Below are 25,919 nucleotides of genomic sequence, written 5' to 3' on the forward strand. Positions count from 1 at the left end.
AGATTGAATTTTATTTGCCACTGATCAGCCCATCTGACCAACCTGTCTATATCTTCCTGAAATCTAAGGCTATCCTCCTTACTAGTTACCAACCCATCAATTTTCGTGTCATCAACAAAATTACTGATGAACCCCCTGACATTCAAATATAAACTGTTTAAATACACCACAAACTGCAAGGACAGTATAACCCCACTGAATAGAGACTTCCAGCTACAAAACACTCCTCGACCATCACTCTCTATTTCCTGTCATTAAGATAATTCTGGATCCAATTAATCAAATTTCCTTGGGTCCCACAGGCTGTTAGCTTCGCTAGCAGTTCCCCTTGCTGAAATCCAAGTAGACTATGTCAAATGCACTGCCTCATCTCCACACTTGGCTACATCTTTGAAAACTTCAATGAAGTTGGACAGACATGACCACCCCTTAACAAAACCACTGTGACTGTTCTTGATTAATCCCTTCTTGTACACATGCAGATTAATTCTGTTCCTCAGAATTGCCTCCAATAGTTTCTCTACTACTGAGGATAGACTGATTGGCCTGTAGTAGTCTGATTTATCCCTTGATCCCTCTTTGAGTAACGATACTACATTGCCAGTCCTCAGTTCTCTGGCACCTCTCCTGTGGCCACAGATGAATTGACAATTATTGCCAGTATTCCTGCTATGTCATCTCTTGCCTTACTCAACAACCTGGGATACATTTCATTCCAGCCCTGGAGATTTATATATTTTAAGCTACAGCCCACTCAGAATATGCAACACCCCTCTCTCTTTCCCTCGTTATGCTAATTTCTTCATATATATCACAGGGGCCTGCTCCCTGATTTCTATATCCACATTATCCCTCGCACCAATGAACACTGACACAAAGTATATTTTTTGAAACCTACCTAGCTCCTCTCGCTTCATACAAAAATTACTCACTGTGGACCTAAAATGGCACTCTGCTTTCCTTAGTTATCCTTTTACCTCTAACGTACTTGTAAAATAATTGAGGATTTCCTTTTCTTTATCTGCCAATACTCTTTCATTCACCCTCATCGCTCTCTTAATTTTCTTCTTAAGTTTCCCATTGCACATTTTGTACTCTGGAGCTTCTGCTGTTTTGATCATTGTGTATTTGCCGTAAGCCTCACTTTTTCTCTGTTATTTCTGTTGTGCTAGGAAAGTTTGCAATTGCATTTATGAAAAAAAAAGTTTCATTGTAACACTGTATGCAGAAATAATGAATGGCATAAAACAGAAAAACAACTTGAAAAAGAATTAAATGATATATAAATAAAGATCCTACCTTGTTTATCTTGTGCATTTAAAGGTGCCCCGTGTGCCACAATCATTTTAACTATTTGTTCATTTCCTATGCATGCTGCAAAGGATAAAGCATATTCCCCTGACATATAAAAAGAAAATAAAAAGTACTAGTTACATTTTTTAAGTAAGAATGGAAGTGATTTTTCAAAGACCTCCTGTTTTAGAGAAAAACTCCTCAGATTATTATTCTTCACTCTGCTCATTTTAGAATGAGAATTCAAAAAGAACAAAAATACTGATACAAATCATATATATGTGTGGACTTTGTTGTTTCTCAGAAGGATCTGTTAAACATAGCATAAGGTGGGATTATAACAAAGACAAATTTAAAGACAGGTTATATGAGCACGACTGAAGCTGTTTGTTGCCATTGTGGACTCCACCATGCAATTGCTCTGAAATGTATACACACCATGATGTAACCGGTTCCGAAACCAGGTGAATAACCTGTTTTCTGTGTGTTCATATAAACTAATTTTGTTTGTACCACAAATGCATTCTTTACTCTTTCAAAGCTTAGAGAATTTGACAACGGAGTTGGTTAGAGCGAACACAATGCCACTATTCACTGAAAACTTGCTCTGTTGATCAGAAGGAGTTTCCACTAACTCAAGGTGCTTCTCATTCAATTGTTAAAACATAACATTAAAAAGCCAAGACAAATTTGAACTGAAAAGGGGGCTGATGTAAAGAAACATTGTATGAATTGTGTAGCAGTTGAGTAATCACATTTTAATAAATTTCTGAGGAGCTGACATGTGGGACATTGCAGAACACACACACCACACCATGTGATAATTGTTAGTTACGCATGCTTTTGATGGTGTAATCATCTTTTATCTGAAGAAGAAACATTAACTCTGACTCATTGTATCATGCATCTGAATTGGTGATCCACTTTGCAAAAGGAAGAGGACATCCAGATGTTATGGTCCATGTAAGAATCAATGAAACAGTCAACCAATGTTGAGATCCTGTAGTATTTCAGGAGCTATAAAGGAAATTAAAAAGCCGGATCTCAAATGCACTAGCCTCTACTTGCTAGTGAATGTAGGAGCAAGAAGACACAAGTGAATGAAAGCCAGATTTGTCTCCGACAAAGAGAAGAAATGGGCACTGTGATCAATGTATCCTGGAAAGATGGAAAAGGAGAAATAAAGAGTTGGTGGGTAATGACAGATTTGATTTAAGATACTTTTACATCACTAGAAAGGAATGATGTACTTGAGGGTTTAAAGACAGAATTGGAATTGAGAAACATTAAAGGAACTATTAAGCTGCTGGGTGTTTACTATGAGCTACCAAACTGTGCAGAGGAAACAGATCAGCAAATTTGTAGGCTGATCATGGAAAGATGGAAGAAAATTAATGACAATTGGAATGTCATCTTTACAGACGAAAGATAGTTGTTGAAATATGTATGTTTCTTGTTCAGTTTGTATTCAGCCCAATGAGGAAGGGAGCAGTCCTAGATCTAGTTCTGGGAATGAAGTTGTCACCTGGAATATGTTTCATTTGGGAACCATATGGATAACAGTATTTCCAAATTATCTAAGTTCAAACCTAATAGCCCCAACTACCTGCATTTGGCCTATATCCCTCCAACCTTTCCTATTTATGGACTTATACAAATGCCTTTTAAATATTGTAACTGTACCTCAATCCACCAATTCCTCTGGAAGGTCATTCCACACACAAACCACCCCCTGTGCAAAAAGATTGCCACTCATGTCATTTTATAATTTTTCTCCTCTCACCTTAATAAATTGCCCACTAGTTCTAAATTCGCTCACTCGAGGGAAAAGACCCTTGCTATTCACCTTATCTATGTCCTCATGATTCTATAAGCCTCTGTAAGGTCATCCTTCAACCTCATATGCTCCAGTAAAAAAAGGCCCAACATATCCAGCCTATTTTTATAACTCAAACCTTCTATTCATGGCAACATCCTGGTAAATCTTTTCTTTAATATTCATTCATTTGTGGGAAGTGGGCATTACTAGCCAGGCCAGCATTTATTGCCCATCCCTAATTACCCCAGAGGGCAGTTAAGTGTCAACCACATTGCTGTGGGTCTTGAGTCACATGTAAGCCAGACTAGATAGGGACAGCAGATTGCCCTTCCTAATCAGTGTTAGTGAACCAGATGTTTTTTTCTGACAATGGGCAATGGATTCATGGTCATCATTTGACCCCTAATTGCAGACATTTATTAGATTCAATTTCTGCCATCTGCTGTGGCAGGATTCAGCCCTTTGTCCCCAGAACACTACCTGGGTCTCGTGATTAATAGTCCAGTGACAATACAACTAGGCCATCACCTCCCCAAGTAAACCCTCTGAACCCTGTCCAATTTAATAATATCCTTCCTACAGCAAGGCAACCAGAACCACACACGATTCTCCAGAAGAGATCTCACCAATGTCATGTACAACCTCAACATGACATCCCAATTCCTGTACTCAAAGGACTGTGCAATAAAAGCATATGTGCTAAACATATTCTTAATCACCCTGTCTACCTGTGACTCAAATTCCAAAGAACTGTGTACCTGAACCATTAGGTCTCTCTGTTCTACAACACAACCCAAAGTCCTACCATCAACTGTATAATTCCTGCTCTTGTTTGTTTTACCAAAATGCAATACCTCTCATTTATCCAAATTGAACTCCATCTGCCACTCCTCAGTCCATTGACTCAATTGATCAAGATCTGTTTATATATCTTAAATATTATTCTTCACTGTCTACTATTCCACCAATTTTGGTGTCATCTGCAAACTTACTAACCATGTCTCCTATGTTCTTATGTTCTCATCCAAATCATTTATATAAATGACTAACAAAAGTGGACCCACTGGTTTTTATAGAACACTGCTGGTCAGAGGCTTCCAGTCTAAAAAACAACCCTCTGCTACCAGCCTGTCTCCTACCATAAAACCAATTTTGTATCCAATTGGCAAGCTCATCCTGAATCTTGTGTAATCGAACTTTATTAGTTAATCTATCATGCAGAACTTTGTCAAAGGCTTTCCTAAAGCCCATATAAACAACAGGTCAGGCAGCATCTGAGGTGCTGGAAAGTTGACATTTCTGTTCTGGACCCTTCATCAAGACCCCTGTCTCTTGTTGAAAGGTCTAGGCCCGAAACATCGACTCTCCTGCTCCTCAGAAGCTGTCTGACCTGCTGTGCCCCTCCAGCTCTATATTTTATAAACTCTGACTTCCAGCATCTGCAGTCCTTTCTATCTCCATGTAAACAACATCTGCCCTTATCACTTTTTTGGTTACTTCCTCAAAAAAGTCAATCAAGTTTGTAAGACATGATTTTCCTCACACAAAATCATACTGACCATCCCTGATCAGTCCTTGCCTGTCCAAATGCATGTAAATCTTATCTTTCAGAATCACCTCCAACAACTTACCCACCACCAATGTCAGGCTCATAGGTCTACAACTCCCAGGCTTCTCCTTATAGCCTTTCTTAAATAAAGGCACAATATTAGCCATCCTCCAGTTCCCATGGTTATAGATGATACAAATATTTCAGCTAGTGGCCTTGCAATTTCTTCTCTAACTTCCCACAATGCTCTGCGATGCACTTGATCAGTTCCTGGAGATTTATCCATCGATATGTTTTCTAAGACTTCCAACACTTCCTCTTCTACAATGTGGGGAACTGTTTACAAAATATTAAGAAGGATTAAGCTCATTCTCACAAATCTAAGAAGGACATTCAATACAGGAGCTTGTTGGATAACTAAAGATGTGGAGATTAAAATCAAACAGGAAAAGGATGCTATTGGTAGCTGTTTGTTCATGGCTCAGTAGAGAACAAAGCTGAATAGAAAAATTACAAAGGAGAACTGCGGAAGAACCTGAGGGAAAAAGAGAGAATAGCACCAGATTAGCAGGGAATATAAAATGGAACCCAAAATCTTATGTGAACACATAAATAGCAAAAAGACAATCAAAAGAAGGGAAGACTAGTTATGAGCCAGAAAAGGCCTTGTTGTGAAAGTGAAAGTACTAAATCAGTGCTCTGCATCTTCCAATAGTGCAGAAGAGGATGCTGTTAATGTCGCAGTAAAGGAGGTAACAGATATGTTAATATGAGGGGCTGTAGGGACAGTGAAACATTAGTCTTTAAAAGTGGTGGCACAATCTAAAGAAGCATTCAGAATGCTTGGTTTTATAAACAGAGGCATGGAGTACAAAAACAAAAGTTATGCCTAACCTTTGTAAAATACAAGTTAGATGTGTTGATAAAGTAAATGAGGAGAAACTATTGTTAACCAAATGAAAAGAAAATAAGGTAATTAGTAAATGAACTAGATGGAAGATAAGGGTATTTTATTCAACAAATTGTCTTGTGCTGTAAAATGCAGTCTGTGGAGTTAAAGGAAGCAGATCAAATAATACATTTCAAAAATAAATTAGATAAACATTGTAAAGGAAAAAAATGACGCTGGCCTGTGAAGAAAGAATAGGGGACTAGGACTCTTTTGTATAACTGTTTCAAAGTTCAGGCACAGCTTGTTAGGCCAATGATTCTCTTCTGCCCCATTTCATTCTAAGATTCTTAAGTTCAGAATAAAGACAGGTTTCATTGTCATTCCATTGCTTGTTAGTTATGGTACATATAAAGGCTACTCTGTGAATTAAACAACCTGTTTTTGTTTCCATTTAAATGTACCCAACACCATCTAAAAATGGTTGGAAGAGGTTATGAAAAAAAGGGGAAAAAAAGGCTATCACAAGACCTGCAGTGGACTTAAAGTTTCTTTACAAATATGTAAAACAAGAACGAAGTTCATGATTCAAGCAGGAATGCATCGAGTTTATAGATTGCATTTTACAGGTATTGTAATCCAGAGCAATATTTCAGGTTGAACCAGTCAATGTGATATTTGAACATAAATTAAGGTTACTTAAATGCAGATCTCTAAAAACTTTTGAAAAAATGTTTTCTCCTCAATAAACAGAACAATAGAACAATTTCATAGAAATAAGACCATCAGGTTTAGTCAAAACTCATTAGAAGCTGCACTGAGAAAATTATTATACTACGAAGTTGAGTTCCAATGGTCCATCTCATCCTTGACTTTATTTTTTCTAATATATAATCTCCACAATAGGAACAACAGTAAGTATTTCTACATAAGACACTTTACCTGAGACACTGGTCCAGATTTGACTGTGCCTCTAAGTTACCCACAATCGCTATCTGAAACTTGGCACAAAATCATGGAACTCCCTTCCTTACAGTCTTAGAACACTATCCCACATAATCAACTGTAGCTCAAGGACAGAGAGGACAAAACAATTTATGAACAAACATTTCAAAAGTGATTGATTTCAAATAAGCAACCTTTTCTTTACATCTCATTCATTATTTTCATCAAAGTCAAAAATATGGAGAAGTTTATATCATCGCTTTCATATTATCACACACAGCCAACATTAAAGGACTGAAGCAAATAATTTCCATGAAAAAAGGATGATGACCCATCACATGAACTAAGATGGAAAGACAACTTTTTGTTTTTCTCCCTCACTCACAATTTTCTTTCCTCCTGTCCTGAAAGCAGTACAGTTACATTACATATTGATACACATTGTTATAAACACCAGCATTCCTTTAATCTCACACTGGTGTTACAACTATTCAGTTCTGACGTTGACGTGTCACAATCAGCTGGTTTTCCGACTGTGAGGGATAAAATAGCCAAGCTTGATCGTGTTTTCATTTCTTTTATTTCTAACAGAAATCAATGCACAACAATTAGACTCCTGGTGTTCTGCTGCCTCCCTTAAACTGGAGATATTGAGATTACTTGTAGCACCCAATAACCTCACTGTAATTGAAATCAAATCTGGAACACTAGAGCATCAATGAAGAGTGATAACGTGTGACCCAAAGCAGCTAACTCATTTTTGAACACTGTTTTATTGTAAATGTACAGTTAAGAAATCTTACCGTACCATAATAGCATCGACAATCTTTTCCTGGAGTGAAAAAAGTTCCTACAGCACGAGAATGTTTGATATCTGCATTTAGAGCCAGCAGCTCCTTAATGAGGTCAATATTCTGATTCACCACTGCAATATGCAGAGCTGTTTCACCTGAAGATAGACAAGTTATTCCAGTTATTGCAAACTACATATTGCCAAATAGTAACATGTGCAGTGTGCTTTCTTTCAGTTTTTGGAGAGCTAGAGATGTGCGACTGCAGAGATGTAACGCTGAGGCTGCTTAAGGCTCTGGTCAGATTATAGTGAGCAGTTTTGGGGCCTGTATATAAGGAAGGATGCCCACACATGACCCCAGCCCCACAGAATATGGTTGATTTTGAACTAATACAATTAGAGATGGGTAATAAATGCTGACCTAGGCAGTGATATCCATATCCAATGAAATAGTAAAAACCTGACCAACTACCATGGGACATCAAAATTTGACAGTCCACTACCCAACCTCTTACTGTTTTCTGCCCCATCCCCTAATCCTTACTGTACTTCCCTGAAATCTGATTCCTAAGTTTCGACACTCTAACCACCACATCCTCCCTCAGCTTTGAGACGGTTTACCTCCCTGAAGACGTAACGTTTTGAACAGTTTATAAATTGCTTAACCCATTAAATCTTTCTTTGTCTCACTGGGTGACAGTTCTGTCTGTTTTCCTTTCAGCCATGTCCTGCATCATTACTACAGCACTCCCTTCTCAAGTTTCAGACACGATGCAGGCTGCAAAAATATAACAGGCACACTCACACAACTAGAAAAGTGGATGTAAATATCAATGGGGCTAAGATTCAAGGGACCAGCCTCAGAGTGAAGGGATGATCCTTTAAAACTGAGATGAGGAGAAATTTATTCAGCAAGAGGATGATGAAACCTATGGAACTCGTAAAGGGCTGTGGAGGCCATGTCATTGAGTTGTACAGAACGTTGGTGAGGCCTTTGTATAGAGTCTACAGTTTTGATTGCCCTGCTTTAGATGGATATTATTAAATTGGAAAAGGGTGCAGAAACGATTTACAAGGATTTATCCAGGACTCGAGGTTTTGAGATATCAAGGAGAAGCTGGATAGGCTGAGTCTTTTTTCACTGGAGCATGAGGAGGTTGACAGGTGGCTTCATAGAGGTCTATAAAATCATGAGGGGCACAGATAGGGTGAATACCACTTGTATTTTCCCCGTGGTAGGGGAGTTCAAAGCTAGAGGGCATAATTTTAAGGTGGCAGGCAAAAGATTTAAAAGAAAGATTTAAAAGGGACCTGAGGGGCAACTTTTTCCACACAGAGGGTGGTTTGTTTATGGAACAAGCTGCCAGAGGAAGTGGAGAAGCAGGTACAGTTGCAACAGTTAAAATACATTTGGATAGATACACGAGTAGGAAAGGTTTACAGAAATATGGGTCAACTGCAGGCAAATGGAGCTACTTAATTTGGGAAACTTGGTCAGCATGGATGAGTTTGACCGAAGGGTCTGTTTCCGTGCTGAATGATTTGATCTGTCATTTTCACTGCATGAATTAGTAATTTGCAAAGGAACAATTAAATAATGAAAATGTCTTTCTGCTCTAGAAAGTTATTTGAGCTAGTATTATGAGCTGAATTTTCAACAGCCTATGAAAACAGGTCAAGAGATGGGTTAGACAATGTAATAGACAATCCTATTATCAATAAATATTTCTGTGAGTTCACTGTGGCACAAATTTGAAATAGTCATGCAAAATAGGAAGTCTTTGTGGCACAGATAAAAGCTTGTTAAAATTCACACATCAGCTTGATTTTAAGTTATTAATGATTTCAATTACTCATAACTCATTATTCATAATTCAGATGTTAAAGTAAATATATACAGCCCAATAAAATGTCTTGAAAACTCCTTTATTTACTGAATGTACAAACATCTCCAGAGAAACACCCAAAGAAATACTAAACTTTTATTCAAGTTTTGCCTTAACATGGGCTCTTATTTTATAATCATCCTACTCATGAACAATTTTTTTATCTAAGGTCACCCTATCATGACATAATTTCTGACGACACGTGGGTGATAAAATGACACTTCTCAGTGCATTTCTCAAGGGTTAAACTTAATTCCAACAGATAGAGTACTGGTTATTAAACTTTATTAGGGTCTTCATAAAACGAATTGAATAAGGCAACCCAGTTCCTGATAGTATTGGTTGCACAATATAAAGCCACCTCAGTTGTAAGTGGCAGCCTGAGTCAGAAATGTCACAAGGATTATCACCATCAGAATCTGAAGTATCATCCTGATATTCCACTCATCTTTGATACTCAGGCACAAAGTTTAGAAAATTTTGCCCTCCTGATAGCTGTGCTACACTTCATCTTAGTGTTCTTGAAGTTTATGTAAGAATTCATTCACTTCCTAATTACTAACAAAAAATAATGTTACTTTAATATAGCAAAATGTCTCAAAGCATTTCACGGTTTAGGATCCAAGCAAGAAATGGAGGAAAGTATAGAAGATGGCTGAAGCAAATTTGAAGAAGAAAGCTGGAAGGAGTTTTGAACGTGAGGATGAATGAAATCAAATAATGGAATTGCAAAGGGAGTGGTGCAGGGTCATGACACAGCTGATAAATCAATAAGATAGGAAAAGACATGGTTAATCAGAAATGATGAACGCTGGATAAATGGAAGGATACACAACATATGCAGGGAGGCTCAAAGCCGTGGAGGAATTCAGAGACGAAGACGATGAATTTGACAAGGAGTTTACATCAGAATATGATCGAAATGATAGATGAATAGGACATTATGTTTGACAGGGCAATAATGGTAGCATTCTGGTTATGTTGGAGGCTATCGTGTTGTAGTGGTTGTGATGGTGGGTCTTGGTTCTGGACGGGGCTGTTGAAAGCTCAATAAGGAGGAGATTAGGGAAGTTAACTGTTCAAGTCTACAGCAATTGCGATACCAATTATTTAGATATGGCATCTGACGTTTAACTGAAGGTCAAACAGGACATCAAATACTCATAGCAGTAGAGATTGTGTGATCATCCAGGAAGAAGGGAAGAATCAAATGCTAAGGGGGCTCAGATAAAAACATCAGTAACAATGGATTGACTGGTAAAGTCAAATACACAGATGAGAAGAATAGGAAACGCAGTCACAAACCAACTGAATATCACAGGTAATTAGCATCAGGCTGTCCGAATGCCGTAGGAGATGGGGGTGGGGCTCGAGGTGGGAGGAGGGAAAAGATAGGAGGAAGGACAGGTTAGGGACGCAGGGAAAAGCTGGGCTGGTTTTGGGGAGGGGGAGGGGAGATTTTGAAGCTTGTGAAGTCCACATTGATACCATTGGCCCGCAGGGTTCCCAAGCGGAATATGAATTGCTGTTCCTGCAAACTTTGGGTGGCATCATTGTGGCACTGCAGGAGGTCCAGAATGGACATGTTGTCTGAGGAATAGGAGGGGGAGTTGAAATGGTTCGCGACTGGGAGGTGCAGTTGTTTGTTGCGAACCGAGCGGAGGTGTTCTGCAAAGCGGTCCCCAAGCCTCCGCTTGGTTTCCCCGATGTAGAGGAAGCCACAACGGGTACAGTGGATGCAGTATACCACAATAGCAGATGTGCAGGTGAACATCTGCTTGATGTGGTAAGTCTTCCTGGGGCCTGGGAAGGTAGTGAGGGAGGAAGTGTGGGGGCAGGTGTAGCACTTCCTGCGGTTTCAGGGGAAAGTGCCGGGTGTGGAGGCTGGAGGGGACTGTGGAACGGACAAGGGAGTCATGGAGCGAGTGGTCCCTCCGGAAAGCAGACAAGGGTAAAGAGGGAAAAATGCCTTTGGTGGTGGGGTCGGATTGCAGATGGCGGAAGTGTGGGAGGATGATGCGATGGATCCAGAAGTTGGTGGAGTGGTATGTGAGGACGAGGGGGATTCTCTTTTGGCAGTTATTGAGGGGGCAGGGTGTGAGGAATTAGTTGCAGGAAATGCGGGAGACACAGTCGAGGGCGTTCCTCAGCCACTGTGGGGGGAAAATTGCGGTCCTTGAAAAACGAGGACATCTGAGATGGGTGGGAGTGGAATGCCTCATCCTGAGAGCAGATACAGCAGAGGCAAAGGAATTGGGAATAGGGAATGGCATTTTTTCAGGAAGGTGGGTGGGAGGATGTGTATTCTAGCTGTGGGAGTCGGTGGGCTTGAAATGGACATCAGTTTCTCGCTGGTTGCCTGAGATGGAGACTGAGAGGTCCAGGAAGGTGAGGGAGGTGTTAGTGATGGTCCAGGTGAACTTAAGGTTGGGGTGGAAGCTGTTGGTGAAGTGGATGAACTGTTCGAGCTCCTCATGGGAGCATGAGGCAGCGTCAATACAGTCATCAATGTAACGGAGGAAGAGGTGGGGTTTAGGGCCAGTGTAGGTGCGGAAGAGGGATTATTCCACATAACCTACAAAAAGGCAGGTGGCCCATGGCCAACCCCTTTGTCTGTAGAAAGTAGGAGGAATTGAAAGAGAAGTTGTTGAGGGCGACGACAAGTTCGGCTAAGCAGATGAGGGTGTCATTGGAGGGGGACTGGTCAGGCCTGCGGGACAAGGAGCAGCGGAGGGCCTTTAGGCCATCTACATGGGGAATGCAGGTGTATAGGGACTGACCTAAAGGTTCAAAATCACCAAACCCCCACCGCATCCCAAAACCAGCCCAGCTCGTCCCCGCCTCCCTAACCTGTTCTTCCTCTCACTTATCCCCTCCTCCCACCTCACGCGACACTCCCATTTCCTACCCACTAAGCTCATCCCTCCCCCTTGACCTGTCCGTCCTCCCTGGACGGACCTATCCCCTCCTTACCTCCCCACCTACACTCACATTTACTGGCTCCATCCCTGCATCGTTAACTTGTCTGTCTCCTCTCTACTTATCTTCTCCTCTATCCACCTTCGATCCGCCTCCCCCCCCTCACTATTTATTTCAGAACCCTCTTCCCCTCTCCCATTTCTGAAGAAGGGTCTAGGCCCAAAACGTCAGCTTTTGTGCTCCTGAGATGCTGCTTGACCTGCTGTGTTCATCCAGCTCCACAGGAAGTTAGAGTGCTTGGCAAGGACAGAGGAAGAAGAAAGAGAATGACCTTTCTGTGTGAAAATGACAAGAAAGAATTTCCTCCTAAGACCATTATCACTAAAATTTTGTGTACATTTGGCTTATCTCCTTTGACAACATTGATACAATATGCTTACCATACAGTAGATGACTCAGTGAGCTTCCATTAAGGAAAAGTATTTGAAGCTGAATTAAATACAAATGACATTCTGAAATATCGATACATGTTTTTGATATTTTAATCAAAGATTAAGCCGCTTACCCTTGTACATTTCGCAGTCAATTGGTTCATCAATTAAGAACGGAAAGGCATTGAGCAATATAATTGCAGCTTCCTTACTGTTATATAATGCTGCAACATGCAACACGGTTTCTCCAACAGCACCTATAACATAACAAGTTAAGATTTAAAAGCATAGGTATACATTCATCATAGCGTAAAACAGGAAAGATAGCTAGCATAATCTTTGAAAAAGTCTAATTTTGTTTTCCTATTGCCTGAATAATTGTATCCTTTAAACTACTTATTTTGTTAGTCCTTTCCTCTGTAAATACCAGGAACAAAAACAGATTCACAAGGTTCCTCCACTGCATATAATTATGTAAAACTACTAATGAGTAAAGGTCAATTGTGTCATTGGTATATTCCTGACATTCTGTCAGGTCTGCATAGGTATGAATAATGTAGTGTTTAAATCATCAAAGTTTACAGTACGGCAGGAGGGCATTCAATCCATTGCATCTGCGATCACTTTTAATAACACTGATCAAAAACAAATATCAGTGTCTTTCTCTCTCACCAGAACTTGGTATCTTCTTTTGTTTCAGGAGTTGTTGTTTTGAACAGTGTAAATACTTCACAAGTTGCAATAATTGCCACCTTAATCACTCAAACTATATTGCCCTTGACTATGGGTTTATTTCTCTGTATTTGTATTTTCAGAGAAAAATATACCGGAACCTTTAGATCAGTCTGGCCATGCATATAATATCATTGTATTTAGTCTAATCTCCATTCTATGTTTTTGCCTCCCATGAGATATATGACAGTGCTTTATACTCATTAAATTTTATCTGTCATTCCATCCCACTAATCCACCTTACTTAATGCCAAAATCTCCACCTTTGCAATGTCACCAAATGTCGAGATTGCCTTCTTCACATCCAAGTTTATTTTCAACTTTCCTTCAATTATAGGCAACAGCAACTTAACTCCAAACCCTTCTTCCTTATCTTTCAACCAACTTTCTAATTATTCCATGAGGTTTCATCAAATAACATACACCGATATTTTATAACAAGCATCTTATGATCCACTAGCTATATTTTGAAAATCCATTCTCACTAACTCTGTTTCATTTGTCTTGCTAATCTATCACTTCCTCAAAAAGCTGGCGTATTGTGAAACATTAACTGTAAAAATCAATACAAAGTCATATTTTCCATGGTGTCCTACCCTCTTTCATTTCTTTACATTTTATCTCCTAATAAGATATTTCCTTCGGATCATCCATATTATCTATTAATCTTCCTCTTTTTTAAAAAAAACTTTTCAACATTCCTCTTCCCTTCCCTACATTTGTTATATTCCAAAACGCACTCCTGTTTCACCTCCTGGAGACATACTTATAGTGTGTTCTATCTCATTTTTGAAAACTTCCTGCTGCTGTAATCTGTCAGTTTGCTAAAGTTTTTCTCTAGTTAATTTGGGAGATCTTCTGTTTCTGTCATAGGACCAAATATATTCCAGTTCAAAAAACATTTCCTTTTAATCTTCATTTGCCTTACCTAGCCTCTTTAATTCTTTCCCCTGTATTTCTCATTAGTTGTTTTCAATACTATATTTCAGGATATAAATTACATAGCTTGTTCGGCTGGAAGTACACTGATCTGTGAAGAAGCCATGGGTACATTTTAAAAAACCTTCCTCACTGTAACCATGCCTATTTTCCTCTGGCTAGTTAAGCTCACATATTATTGCTCTGTATTTCTTAACCAAGTGTAAATTGCCTGTAAAGTCATCCCTCAGCGGAAATTAAACTATCTAGTGGACTATAATTGTCAGCAATGGCAGAAGTTGCAGGATTTCCCTTTTAATTTCTCAATGTCATCCAGAGGGACAATGAACAAAGATCCAAATTAAGAGCAATAAGAGCCCACTTGAGCCTGCTCTGCCATTCAATGAGATCATGGCTGAAGTGTTTGCTCCACATTCTTACTGAATAGTGATGAACTTTGATCCCATTGCCTGTCAGGAATCGACCTAGCTCTGCCTTATAAATATTCAAAGAACCTGCTTCTACGTCTTCTGAGGCATAGAGTTCCAAAGACTCTCAACATTCAATAAGAAATGCTTTTCATCTGTCTTAAATGGGTGACTCCTTAGTTTTAAACTGTGGCCTTTTGTTCTAGATTCTCCCACCAGACGAAACATCCCAGAAACACAGGAAATAGGAACAGAAATAGGCCAGTCAGCTCTTTGAACCCATTCCACCATTCAATACAATCATGGCTGATCATCCAACTCATAGCCATTGTTAATAAAATGTGAGGCTGGATGAACACAGCAGGCCAAGCAGCATCTCAGGAGCACAAAAGCTGATGTTTCGGGCCTAGACCCTTCATCAGAGAGGGGGATGGGGGGAGGGAACTGGAATAAATAGGGAGAGAGGGGGAGGCGGACCGAAGATGGAGAGTGAAGAAGATAGGTGGAGAGGGTGTAGGTGGGGAGGTAGGGAGGGGATAGGTCAGTCCAGGGAAGACGGACAGGTCAAGGAGGTGGGATGAGGTTAGTAGGTAGGTGGGGGTGCGGCTTGGGGTGGGAGGAAGGGATGGGTGAGAGGAAGAACCGGTTAGGGAGGCAGAGACAGGTTGGACTGGTTTTGGGATGCAGTGGGTGGGGGGGAAGAGCTGGGCTGGTTGTGTGGTGCAGTAGGGGGAGGGGATGAACTGGGCTGGTTTAGGGATGCAGTGGGGGAAGGGGAGATTTTGAAACTGGTGAAGTCCACATTGATACCATATGGCTGCAGGGTTCCCAGGCGGAATATGAGTTGCTGTTCCTGCAACCTTCGGGTGGCATCATTGTGGCAGTGCAGGAGGCCCATGATGGACATGTCATCAAGAGAATGGGAGGGGGAGTGGAAATGGTTTGCGACTGGGAGGTGCAGTTGTTTGTTGCGAACTGAGCGGAGGTGTTCTGCAAAGCGGTCCCCAAGTCTCCGCTTGGTTTCCCCAATGTAGAGGAAGCCGCACCGGGTACAGTGGATGCAGTATACTGCATCCACTGTACCCGGTGCGGCTTCCTCTACATTGGGGAAACCAAGCGGAGACTTGGGGACCGCTTTGCAGAACACCTCCGCTCAGTTCGCAACAAACAACTGCACCTCCCAGTCGCAAACCATTTCCACTCCCCCTCCCATTCTCTTGATGACATGTCCATCATGGGCCTCCTGCACTGCCACAATGATGCCACCCGAAGGTTGCAGGAACAGCAACTCATATTCCGCCTGGGAACCCTGCAGCCATATGGTATCAATGTGGACTTCACCAGTTTCAAAATCTCCCCTTCCCCCACTGCATCCCTAAACCAGCCCAGTTCATCCCCTCCCCCTACTGCACCACACAACCAGCCCAGCTCTTCCCCCCCACCCACTGCATCCCAAAACCAGTCCAACCTGTCTCTGCCTCCCTAACCGGTTCTTCCTCTCACCCATCCCTTCCTCCCACCCCAAGCCGCACCCCCACCTACCTACTAACCTCATCCCACCTCCTTGACCTGTCCGTCTTCCCTGGACTGACCTATCCCCTCCCTACCTCCCCACCTACACCCTCTCCACCTATCTTCTTCACTCTCCATCTTCGGTCCGCCTCCCCCTCTCTCCCTATTTATTCCAGTTCCCTCCCCCCATCCCCCTCTCTGATGAAGGGTCTAGGCCCGAAACGTCAGCTTTTGTGCTCCTGAGATGCTGCTTGGCCTGCTGTGTTCATCCAGCCTCACATTTTATTATCTTGGAATCTCCAGCATCTGCAGTTCCCATTATCTCTCATAGCCATTGTTTCTGCTTTCTCCTCATTCTCTTTAATCCCTCTAGTCTCAAGATTTATATTTAATCCTTTCTTCAACCACTTTCTGCGGCAGAGAATTCCATATTCCTATCCACATCAATTTCTCAAGACTCCTCAAGATCTAATTTGCTTCAATTAAATTGCTTTTGCTCTTCTAAACTCCAGTGGATACAAGCCTAGTGTGTCCAATCTTCCTTAAGATACCCTTTCAAAGTGTCAGTTTAGTATACCTTCTCTAAACTACATTGGCATCTTTACTTAAAACATAGATTAATACTGTACACAGTACTCCCGATGAGGTTTCACTGACATCCTGAGTGAAGTATGCATAATGTCCTTCCTTTTGTATTCAACTCCCCTTGCAGTAAGCAATAACATTCTATTAACTTGTCCAATGCCTTATCTGTATTCATCGGCAGCTTCCTTAAATCAAATTCACAATTTATTTTCCTACCCACCTTTTTGTCACCAGCACATTTTACACCCATACCTTTGGTCCATTCATCGAAGTCATTTATTTAAATTGAAAAGCATTGGAAGCACCAACACTGACCCGTGACACATCACTCGTTTGTTCTTGCCAACTAAAAAAATGACCCATTTCTGTGCTTTATCTAGGCAATCTTCCACCCTTCCAAATAGATTATCCCCTACACTTGGAGCTTTTACTTTTCTTGATCTGGCATCTTGTCAAATGCCTTCCAGAATTTGAAGTATAGAACATCCAGCAGTCTCCCTTCATTCATTATAGATTACATCGACAAAGACCTATAATAAACTGGTTGAACATGATTTCTCTTCTGCTGAGCCACATGCCAGATTACCTTAAAGATTTATAAGTTTCCAGCTAAACCATACTATGAATAGTTTCTAACATCTTCACCATGATATATACTAAGCTAACAGTCCTGATGCTATCTGCTTTTTACTCACACTATTTTTGAATAGAGGAATTGCACCTGTGATTGTCCAGTCCAATGCAACCTCCCCACAGAATCTATGGAATATTAGAAAATGAAAAGCTACCCATCAACGACTAGCCATGTTGATTAAGATCTTCAAATAAAGTCCACCAGGACCAGAGACTTATCATTACATAGCTCCAACAATATGCTCAGTACTTTGTAATTTTCCAGAGTTTCTCCTGATTGACAGATATTTCTGTGATTCTACTTACTTCCTCTATAGTGATGACTTCACTGTGTAGGCCGTTGAAAAAAACCTGTTCAATTCAATTCCTATCTCTGTACTTTTCATTATTAACTCCTCAGACTTACTTTCTTTTGATCTACACTCATGTTGTTAACCCTTGTCTTTTGTTAAGATCTATAGAAGCTCTTACCATCTGCTTTTATATTTCTAGCTAGATTTCTCTCATACTCTAGAATATGCTGTTCTAAGAAACTCCACAGTGAATCACAGAACCATGGAATTTTACAGTACATGATGGGTACAGTACACCCTGCCTTTACCAGCTCCAACCTAGCCCCATTCTCCAGCCATACCTCCATAGCCTTGACTCATCACTTTGAAATATATATCCAGGTCTGTTTTGAAACCTTATTTGGAATTGGCAGCAAATTCAAAATTCTAACAGTACTCAGAGTAAAGAATTTCCTCCTCATCTTACTCTCAGCTGTCACGCTGATAATCTTGTAGTTGTGACCCCTAGTTACTGACACAACAGCCAGTGGAAATAGAATATCCTTATTAATCTTAAAATAATTCATGATTTTAAACTCTTTAATAAGGTCATTTCTTCTTCTCCTCTGCTCTGATGATTACAAACCCAATTACGCTAATCTTTCCTTGTATCTCAAATCCCTCATTCCAGTCAATCTACTTTGCCCTCTCTCCAGGGCTTTAACATCCTTTCTTGAATGAAGTGCCCAGAGCTGAACACAATACTCCACATGTGGTCTGACCAAAGATTTGTAGAGGTGCAGCATCACTTCCTTTCTTTTCTACTCCATGCCTCTATTTATAAACCCAAGGATCCTATAAGCCTTCTTAACAATCTTTTTGACTTGCCTGGTCATCTTCAGAGAACCATGCAAGTGAAAATCTCATGGTGCCTCTGCTCCTGCACTTCCCTCAAAGTTGTACCATTGAATCTACAGTCAGTTGCTATAATGCATGTTCCAGCAATGCAAATGGCTATAATGCACCTGGCAAATAGGGAAAGACCATTTCTAAAATGCGAACATGTGTTGGCTATAATGCGATTCCATCAGTGCATGAAGCAGTATGTGTTGAAATGACATGATCGTTTCACAGGCTCCGCCCTGAGCATGCACAATGTTAGTGCCTAAAACGTCACCACACCGGCATCACATGATCACATCATATGATGCCACACCGGCATCACATAAGGTCAACCAAACGGGGCACATTTTTTCTGACCTTATTGTTGATGTTTTGGAAGATGACTTTAGAAATTATTGCAGGAAAGAAAAATTGGATTTCAACATTTCCCTCATCCCAGATAATGCAGCAACTCGTCCTCCCACCATTGGTGAGCTTTCTGAAAACATTAAAATGCTATTTCTACCCCCAAACCCAACCTTTCTCCATCAAACCATTGGCCAGGTTGCAATAGCAGCTTTTTAAGCTTATTAATTAAAGTGCACATTTAAGTAGCTGATTGCAGCTACTGAGCGGAATGAGAAGGGCAGTGTTCTTCAATTTTGGAAGAGCTTTAACATCAAGAATGCAACTGATATTATTGTGGAGGCCTGGAGTGATGTTAGTAAGGACTGTTTGCATGCAGTTTGGCAGAAGCTTCTCCCAGATATTTTCCAAGATTTTAAAGGGTTTCATCCATCAGAGCATCCTGCCTGGGCCTGGCAACTTCTCTACCTGAGTGTTACCAGCATTTTTTGCAACTCCTCTTTATCTATATGTTGCTCAATTGCTCAATGCCTACATTTTCAAGTAAGCCATTGTCATCATTTTTTAATTTGGTAAATCTAGAAGCAAAGTACTCATTTAGTAACTCTACCATACCCTTTAGTTTAGACAGCAGCTTATCCTGCTTGCTTCTGATAGGTCCCACACGATCCTTCACTAGTCTTTTACTGTTGCTATTAGTATTATTATTAATACTTAAATGATTATTAAATATCCAGAAATATTTTATGAATTCCTCATATGGGCTACTTTTACAGATCTGATTTTTCTAATCTATTTGTAGATTAAAGTAAGATATATTTCAGTACCTTTCTGACTGGCCCCTATCATTCCTTATTTTGTGCTCCTGCCATGTGATTACTGTGATCAGTCTGAAAATAACTCCCACAAGGTGATTTCTTGCCATTATCATTTTTCATTTTCACATGAATTCCTTCCACATTATCATTTCCTAGATTTAGGTCATCGCTCTCTGTTGTGCTTACACATTTAATTAAAGGTCATCCTCCATCTTTTTCTAGCTTCCTGTTCTCCCTAAACATCATATGCCTTACAATATTCAGGTGCCAATCTATATCTTCCTGAAGCCATGTCTCTCTAATAGCTGCTACATCATGCTATTGGATCAGATCATAACATCTTAAAGTATCAAATCCCCCTTTGACCTTTCTATCTCTCCTGAAAATATTATGAATAGTATGGTTATTAGATTTTTTTTCTTTATTTTGTTTTATGATTGATTCTAATATGACAAATTTGTTTTGAAGCCTTTTAAACATATCACACAATTCTGACTACATGATTACGCATTGCTACTCATTTTCACATTTTTCCTGTATTCTATTTTCATTCAATAACAATACTTTTACTTCTTATGGCTTTATAGCCCATTACATTTTCTTTTTGCTTAAGTAGGACTCCAACTAAATCCTCTCCTCCCATTTCACTAACTTGCTTTCTTTCCCTCCTTGGGGCCAAATTTTTATCAGGATGTGCAGCTGCATTTCAGTGTTTGAACGGCGACATTTACATTTTTTTGGAGGAAATCAGTCCTTCCTCCATATTCCTGGCCTGACACCATTCCCCTCTGTTCTTTTTTGCAGAAATTCCTTTAGTGAAAAGGCACACCTATCCCTGCTAAAGTTAGGTCGCCCATTTGAAATGGGGGATGAAAATTGGATTTCATCCCACATTTGCTTTTAACCTGATGGCATGCAATTTTGGAAGGCTGTTAAACACATGCTGGATGCGACAGTATATAAACTAAATGTGAAGTCTACTGAGGAGTCTAGAATATTCAGAAAGCCTAGTGTTTTCATACCTTAGAATGTCATTGTTAGGCGATGCATAGAACATAGAACATAGAACATTACAGCACAGTACAGGCCCTTCGGCCCTCGATGTTGTGGCGACCTGCCAAACCAATCCGAAGCCCATCTAACCTACACTATTCCATGTACGTCCATATGCTTGTCCAATGACGATTTAAATGTACTTAAAGTTGGCGAATCTACTACCGTTGCAGGCAAAGCGTTCCATTCCCTTACTACTCTGAGTAAAGAAACTACCTCTGATAGCTGTCCTATATCTTTCACCCCTCAATTTAAAGCTATGCCCCTTCGTGCTCACCGTCACCATCCTAGGAAAAAGGCTCTCCCTATCCACCCTATCTAACCCTCTCGATTAAGTCACCTCTCAACCTTCTTCTCCCTAACGATGCATTGCAACGTAAATGTATTTTACTGTAATGGTCCGTCGTAGAAATCTGGCCTTTAAACTTAAGTTGCCCCTTACATTGTTCAGCCTTTTGTATGTTTTCTTTTGCATTATAATGCAATATAGTGCTTTCTCATGTTATGAAGTGGCTGCCAACTTATGCTGTCATATTTTCCACTGTGATATAAATATCTCTTGTTGATTTTTTTAAAAATGGTTTTGATACTTGAAATATATACCAATGAAATAAGCTCCTTTTTCCTTACAAAGTTGATTGATAGACATTCTGTTTCAAATATAAATTAGCAACTTGTGACCTTGTCTTCCTGGAAATAAGTTTATCATTTGGGCAGCTGTGGCCATTACCAATGCTTTGCAGAGTTTCAAAGGATAATGTGGTTTTCAGAAAAGTAAGTATCTCACTCCTTTGAGAATAAATGACCATTCTAAAATATTGTGAGATCTTGTTGTGGTTTTGGTTTATTCCAACCCAATAGCATTTTGAGTATTCTGTTTATCGTTTGGAAGAATGACTTCCCTTCGTCTCAGTATCAGGAGTATGGAGACATCCATAGATTAAATAAGATTTATTTACTTTAAGGAATTTAAAACATTTTTCAGTAATATTGCATGGAATGTGTATATAGTGCATACCAGGTGAGTGACTGTCGAGGATATTTAGGGAGGGGATAATAGTGGTGGTAGGGGGTGATAGTGGTGGTAGGAGGTGGTGTGGATGATCTGAGGAGGCTTGAGATGTAGGTGGGGTTGTAGAATGTGAAGAGGGAGGTATTGGTGGAATTAACTGGGATACCGTGATGGAAAACAGTGACAAGCCTTCTAATGAACTTGAAGGTCCACAGTGCTCACTTGCTTCATCAAAATGGACTATAAACTGGGCTCCAGTTTGAAAATAAAATAGTGTGTGAAGTTAGAAATGTATCGGATGTGCAGTTTTAAAGCTGTGAACGTGTACAGGTTGTTTTTTTTTTTCCCAGCCCCAGATGAAAATTTAGCATCAGTCTCAAATCTAAACTCTTTCCATATTCCCTTTCAAAATGTTCCCCAGTGTCTCATTTCCAAAAATGTTGCTGCTGCTTTAGTTCAGGCAATGCTCATTCCTTTCTTATGATCTCTTGCTGCTCTATAATCACATCAATATCTCAAAAATATTGCAGGTTCTTTTATTCATATTCAGATATAACTAACAATTGAATTATCATGATTCCAAGGTACAGGTACATGAAATCCCATGACTGTGTGTTCCTAGGGATTGCGAAGATAAAGATAAATTATTGGTTGCTGGCAACAGCAGCTTGTTTTCATGGTGATCCATTGGATAAGCAGTAATGATGAATACATCTCTAAGTGTGGCATCATCATTCAAGTCCCAGCGTCACTACTATAAGGGTAGGGAAGCAGCAACTGATTAGGTGATATCTATACAAACGTCAAGCTTTAGCTACAACCCATTCAGTTTCACTTCAACAGATAATGTTTTTCAAAAAGTAAAAGAGTCACTAAAGAAAAATTAGTGAGTGAGGGAAGAGAAAAGGAAAATAGAAGAAAATGATGAGCAAGATGGAAGAGAGAATATGAGAATTACAATTTAAAAAGCTTGAAATAAGAGGAGAACATGCCCCTGAAGATATCAAGAACACATCTGCCCCCAAGTCAGGGCCAAGTATGGAGCTGTTTAAATTTACCCCATGTAGTCTCAAAATGTGAAGATGACAACGCAGAGGCATTTTCACTTCATTTGAAAAAAATTGCAAAAACAATTAAATCACCCACAGAAGGCTGGGTGCTGATAAGGTGAAGCAGACAAACAGTAAAGCTCATGAAGTTTATACACTACGTTTTCTCAGGAGAAATCCGCAGATCATGTGATGGCATTGAATACTAACCTCAGCGCTTATAATTTGTTCACTGAAGCTTATAGGGATAAATTTCAAGTTCTCCTCGAGCACTGTAAGCAGACTTTGAAAGGATAAAACACTTTACCTTTGAGTGTGGGATGTGGATACATAAAGTAGATCCCATGTGCAAAAACCTCATGCTGGTATTTCTATTTGAAGAGTGTCTTTAAAGTCATACTCTACCTCTACAAGCACATATGTGGAGATCTGAAGGATTTCAAAAGCTAGATAAAGCAGCTAAGATTGTTGGCAATTATGAGTTTACACCCTAAAAGAAGCCCTTTTTCCAACACACTCTTCAACAGAGAAGGGTAAAAGTTGAATGGCTGAAAGAAAGTAAAACAGCCAGGGCAGGAGGAGAAAGCTGGGAATGGAAAATGATCTCTTCGTCTGACCAGAGTGGAAGGTTCTGAAAGTGGGAGTAATCCCCAAAAGTCTGTGTTATCACTGTAACAGGATAGAGTACATTTGCACTGATTGTTCAAAGTATAATAGTAAAAGAAACTCTAACCGAAACTACTAAAATTGGGAATGCAATTCAGAACAGTCAAGGGTATCCTTCCTTTAATATTATTAAAATGATTAAGTTTTATCTCCAAAAGGAGAAGTTTTCCCTTACTTGTACAATGGAACAAGTTATTATTTTGAGACACACCAGGGTAATTCAGATAGTGCATTAGTACAAAAAGGTATTATGGTAAGCTCCTGGGAATCCCAAATGTAAATGAAACAACTTTAAGTGAATCATAGGATCCTATAGGAATCAATATTAAAACCAGAGTTAGGTTCCTTCAGACATTTCTAATTTGGAGAAAGCAATGCACAAGTTGAAACACTTTACCATGCATATGCAGCATTAATAAGTAAAGTAGCTTGTCAAATAAAATACATAAATAAATCTTAAAGGAATATGTCTATAATAGTAAAGAAAATACCCTTGCCATACAGTTCTGCAATTTCAGATTGACAAGACTCCATCTAATAGCAGAAGTTGGTTGGTGCAGGTATCTTGTGAAATCCTGGGAATGAGCTGCACTGACCAATGCCCCCCTTTAGAAGGAGCATGGGGTGTCAGTGTGAGTTTAGAAATGGGGCTAGCAGCCAAACAGGGAGTAGAACTGTCAGTTCAGTTTGGAATGTAGTCAGCTGCCACGAGAACAACTCCAATGTCTAAGGTAACAATGGAGGGTAAGAGGCCAAGCCTTGGGGCAAAGGGGGATGCGCAGTCTGGGAGGAGAGAAGGCCAGGGTGCAATGCTCAGAAAAAAAGGAAATTGCAGGCAGCATGGCTGAGGGAACAGCCTAGGCTTTGAGCAGTGATGAATCTGGACGGAAGCATTATTAGGAGCCAGGGCAATAGTGATGGGCTGGGTGGGGGTTGGGGGGGACCAAAGGCCAGGGTAAAATTGCTATTGGAGAATCATATGTGAATCAAAAGAAGGAGAAATCCATTGTAAATAATACTAAAGTTGGAATAGACAGTTAATGTTAAATGAATACAATGACATTATTGTGTCAAACATGTTAAAGTGAAACAATATGCAGTGGGGAGACTTTAAATGAGAATTTACTGTAATAGGTATATGCATGGAATTTATGGACCAGTCCCTTGTACAAAGTTAAATTATGGAGTAACTTAGCAAAGGCAGTTGTTATGGTGGGTGCTATTCCTTATTCACCTCTTGAAGGGATTGTTTTATCTGGGGCAATGATTTGGCAAACACTTAGCAATGGCCATAGTGTAGCTTTTATTTTGCTGATCTAGTTAAACTCCTAATAGTTGTTATGACCAAACATGACAAGTTTGATTATTGCCAATGATGAGCAATTGAAGGGAAAACTGATCAATGTAGAGAGACTTAAGAGGCCTTTGCCAATGAAAAGCTTGAACTGGGTGGCAATATTTGAGCATTCACCACAAAAAGTAAAATATCTGAGCAAAGGGGATCAACGGTTGGCACAACATCGTGGGCTGAAGGGCCTGTTCTGCGCTGTACTGTTCTATGTTCTAAAGAGTTGAAACATCTAAATGATAAACTTATAGAAGCAAATTCAGCAAAGATAGATCTTCAGTTAAAGCTTGAAGAACTTCTAAATATCAAAAATCTTTACGAAGTATCGTGAAAACACCTTGGACAGAAAGAGGAATCACTAAAGATTCAGAACAGTTAGTCGAATATAGAACTAAAAAAAGACTGGTGAATGACAACTGATGAACAACTAGAACTTCATCGTGAAAAGAACAATGAAAACTGTAAGCTCCAATACAATAAAAATAACATGAAAAAATTGGTTCAGATTTTAAAATGAGCAAAGGCAAATATTAAGGTAAAATCAGGAAGCATGGAAGAAAAGTTACAAAATGAAAGGAATGCCCATGTGAAGTTTAAGCTTACATAAGAGTTCCATAGATGATTGAAACAAACACAACTAAACTGGCCACAGCATTTGACTCGTTGAATGAAAAATACCACAAACTTGAACATGAAACGGAAAATAAGTGATAGAACAGCACACATTTGAAGGAAATAGTGAAAGAAGTAAAATTGTGAGTGCCACCTTTGAAGATTCAAAGGGAAGAAAATGAATGGTGAAGGCTGTGGAATATCCCTTGGGTAATATAGGTGATGAGCGAACAAAGCAGGACTTTCTTGGTGCATCTTTATCTGCAGTGAATCAATACAGTGTAGCTGCAAAATCTGTATTGATTCAGATCATTTTGAAGCTAGTTGCCAATCAAATATGCATGGTTTCTGTAGCAAAACTTAAAGGACCCACTGAAAACGTGTCTCCAACAGCAGAGGAGCACAGTTAAGAAAAAAAAGACAAAGATGATCAGAAGATGTAGCTCATGAATTACATTGCAGTCTAAATATGCTGAAAAGGAAAATTAAAGTTTCAGAACCAAGGTAGC

The 25,919-nt window shown here is 39.9% G+C and overlaps 1 protein-coding gene across 2 annotated transcripts in view; it reads right to left on the reverse strand.

Annotated features, from left to right (window-relative positions):
• The window catches only part of LOC125457826 (transient receptor potential cation channel subfamily V member 6-like), a 129,826-nt gene that overhangs the window by 50,614 nt on the left and 53,293 nt on the right, over positions 1 to 25,919 (reverse strand). For both annotated transcript variants that reach the window (XM_048542467.2, XM_048542468.2), the window contains 3 exons: positions 12,659 to 12,781; positions 7,304 to 7,444; positions 1,300 to 1,398 (listed from right to left, as the gene is read on the reverse strand). In XM_048542467.2, the coding sequence (XP_048398424.1) occupies positions 1,300 to 1,398; positions 7,304 to 7,444; positions 12,659 to 12,781 (363 nt within the window). The remainder of the gene's footprint in view (positions 1 to 1,299; positions 1,399 to 7,303; positions 7,445 to 12,658; positions 12,782 to 25,919) is intronic.

Source organism: Stegostoma tigrinum, chromosome 14, assembly GCF_030684315.1.
Source record: "Stegostoma tigrinum isolate sSteTig4 chromosome 14, sSteTig4.hap1, whole genome shotgun sequence".
Lineage (NCBI taxonomy): Eukaryota > Metazoa > Chordata > Chondrichthyes > Orectolobiformes > Stegostomatidae > Stegostoma > Stegostoma tigrinum.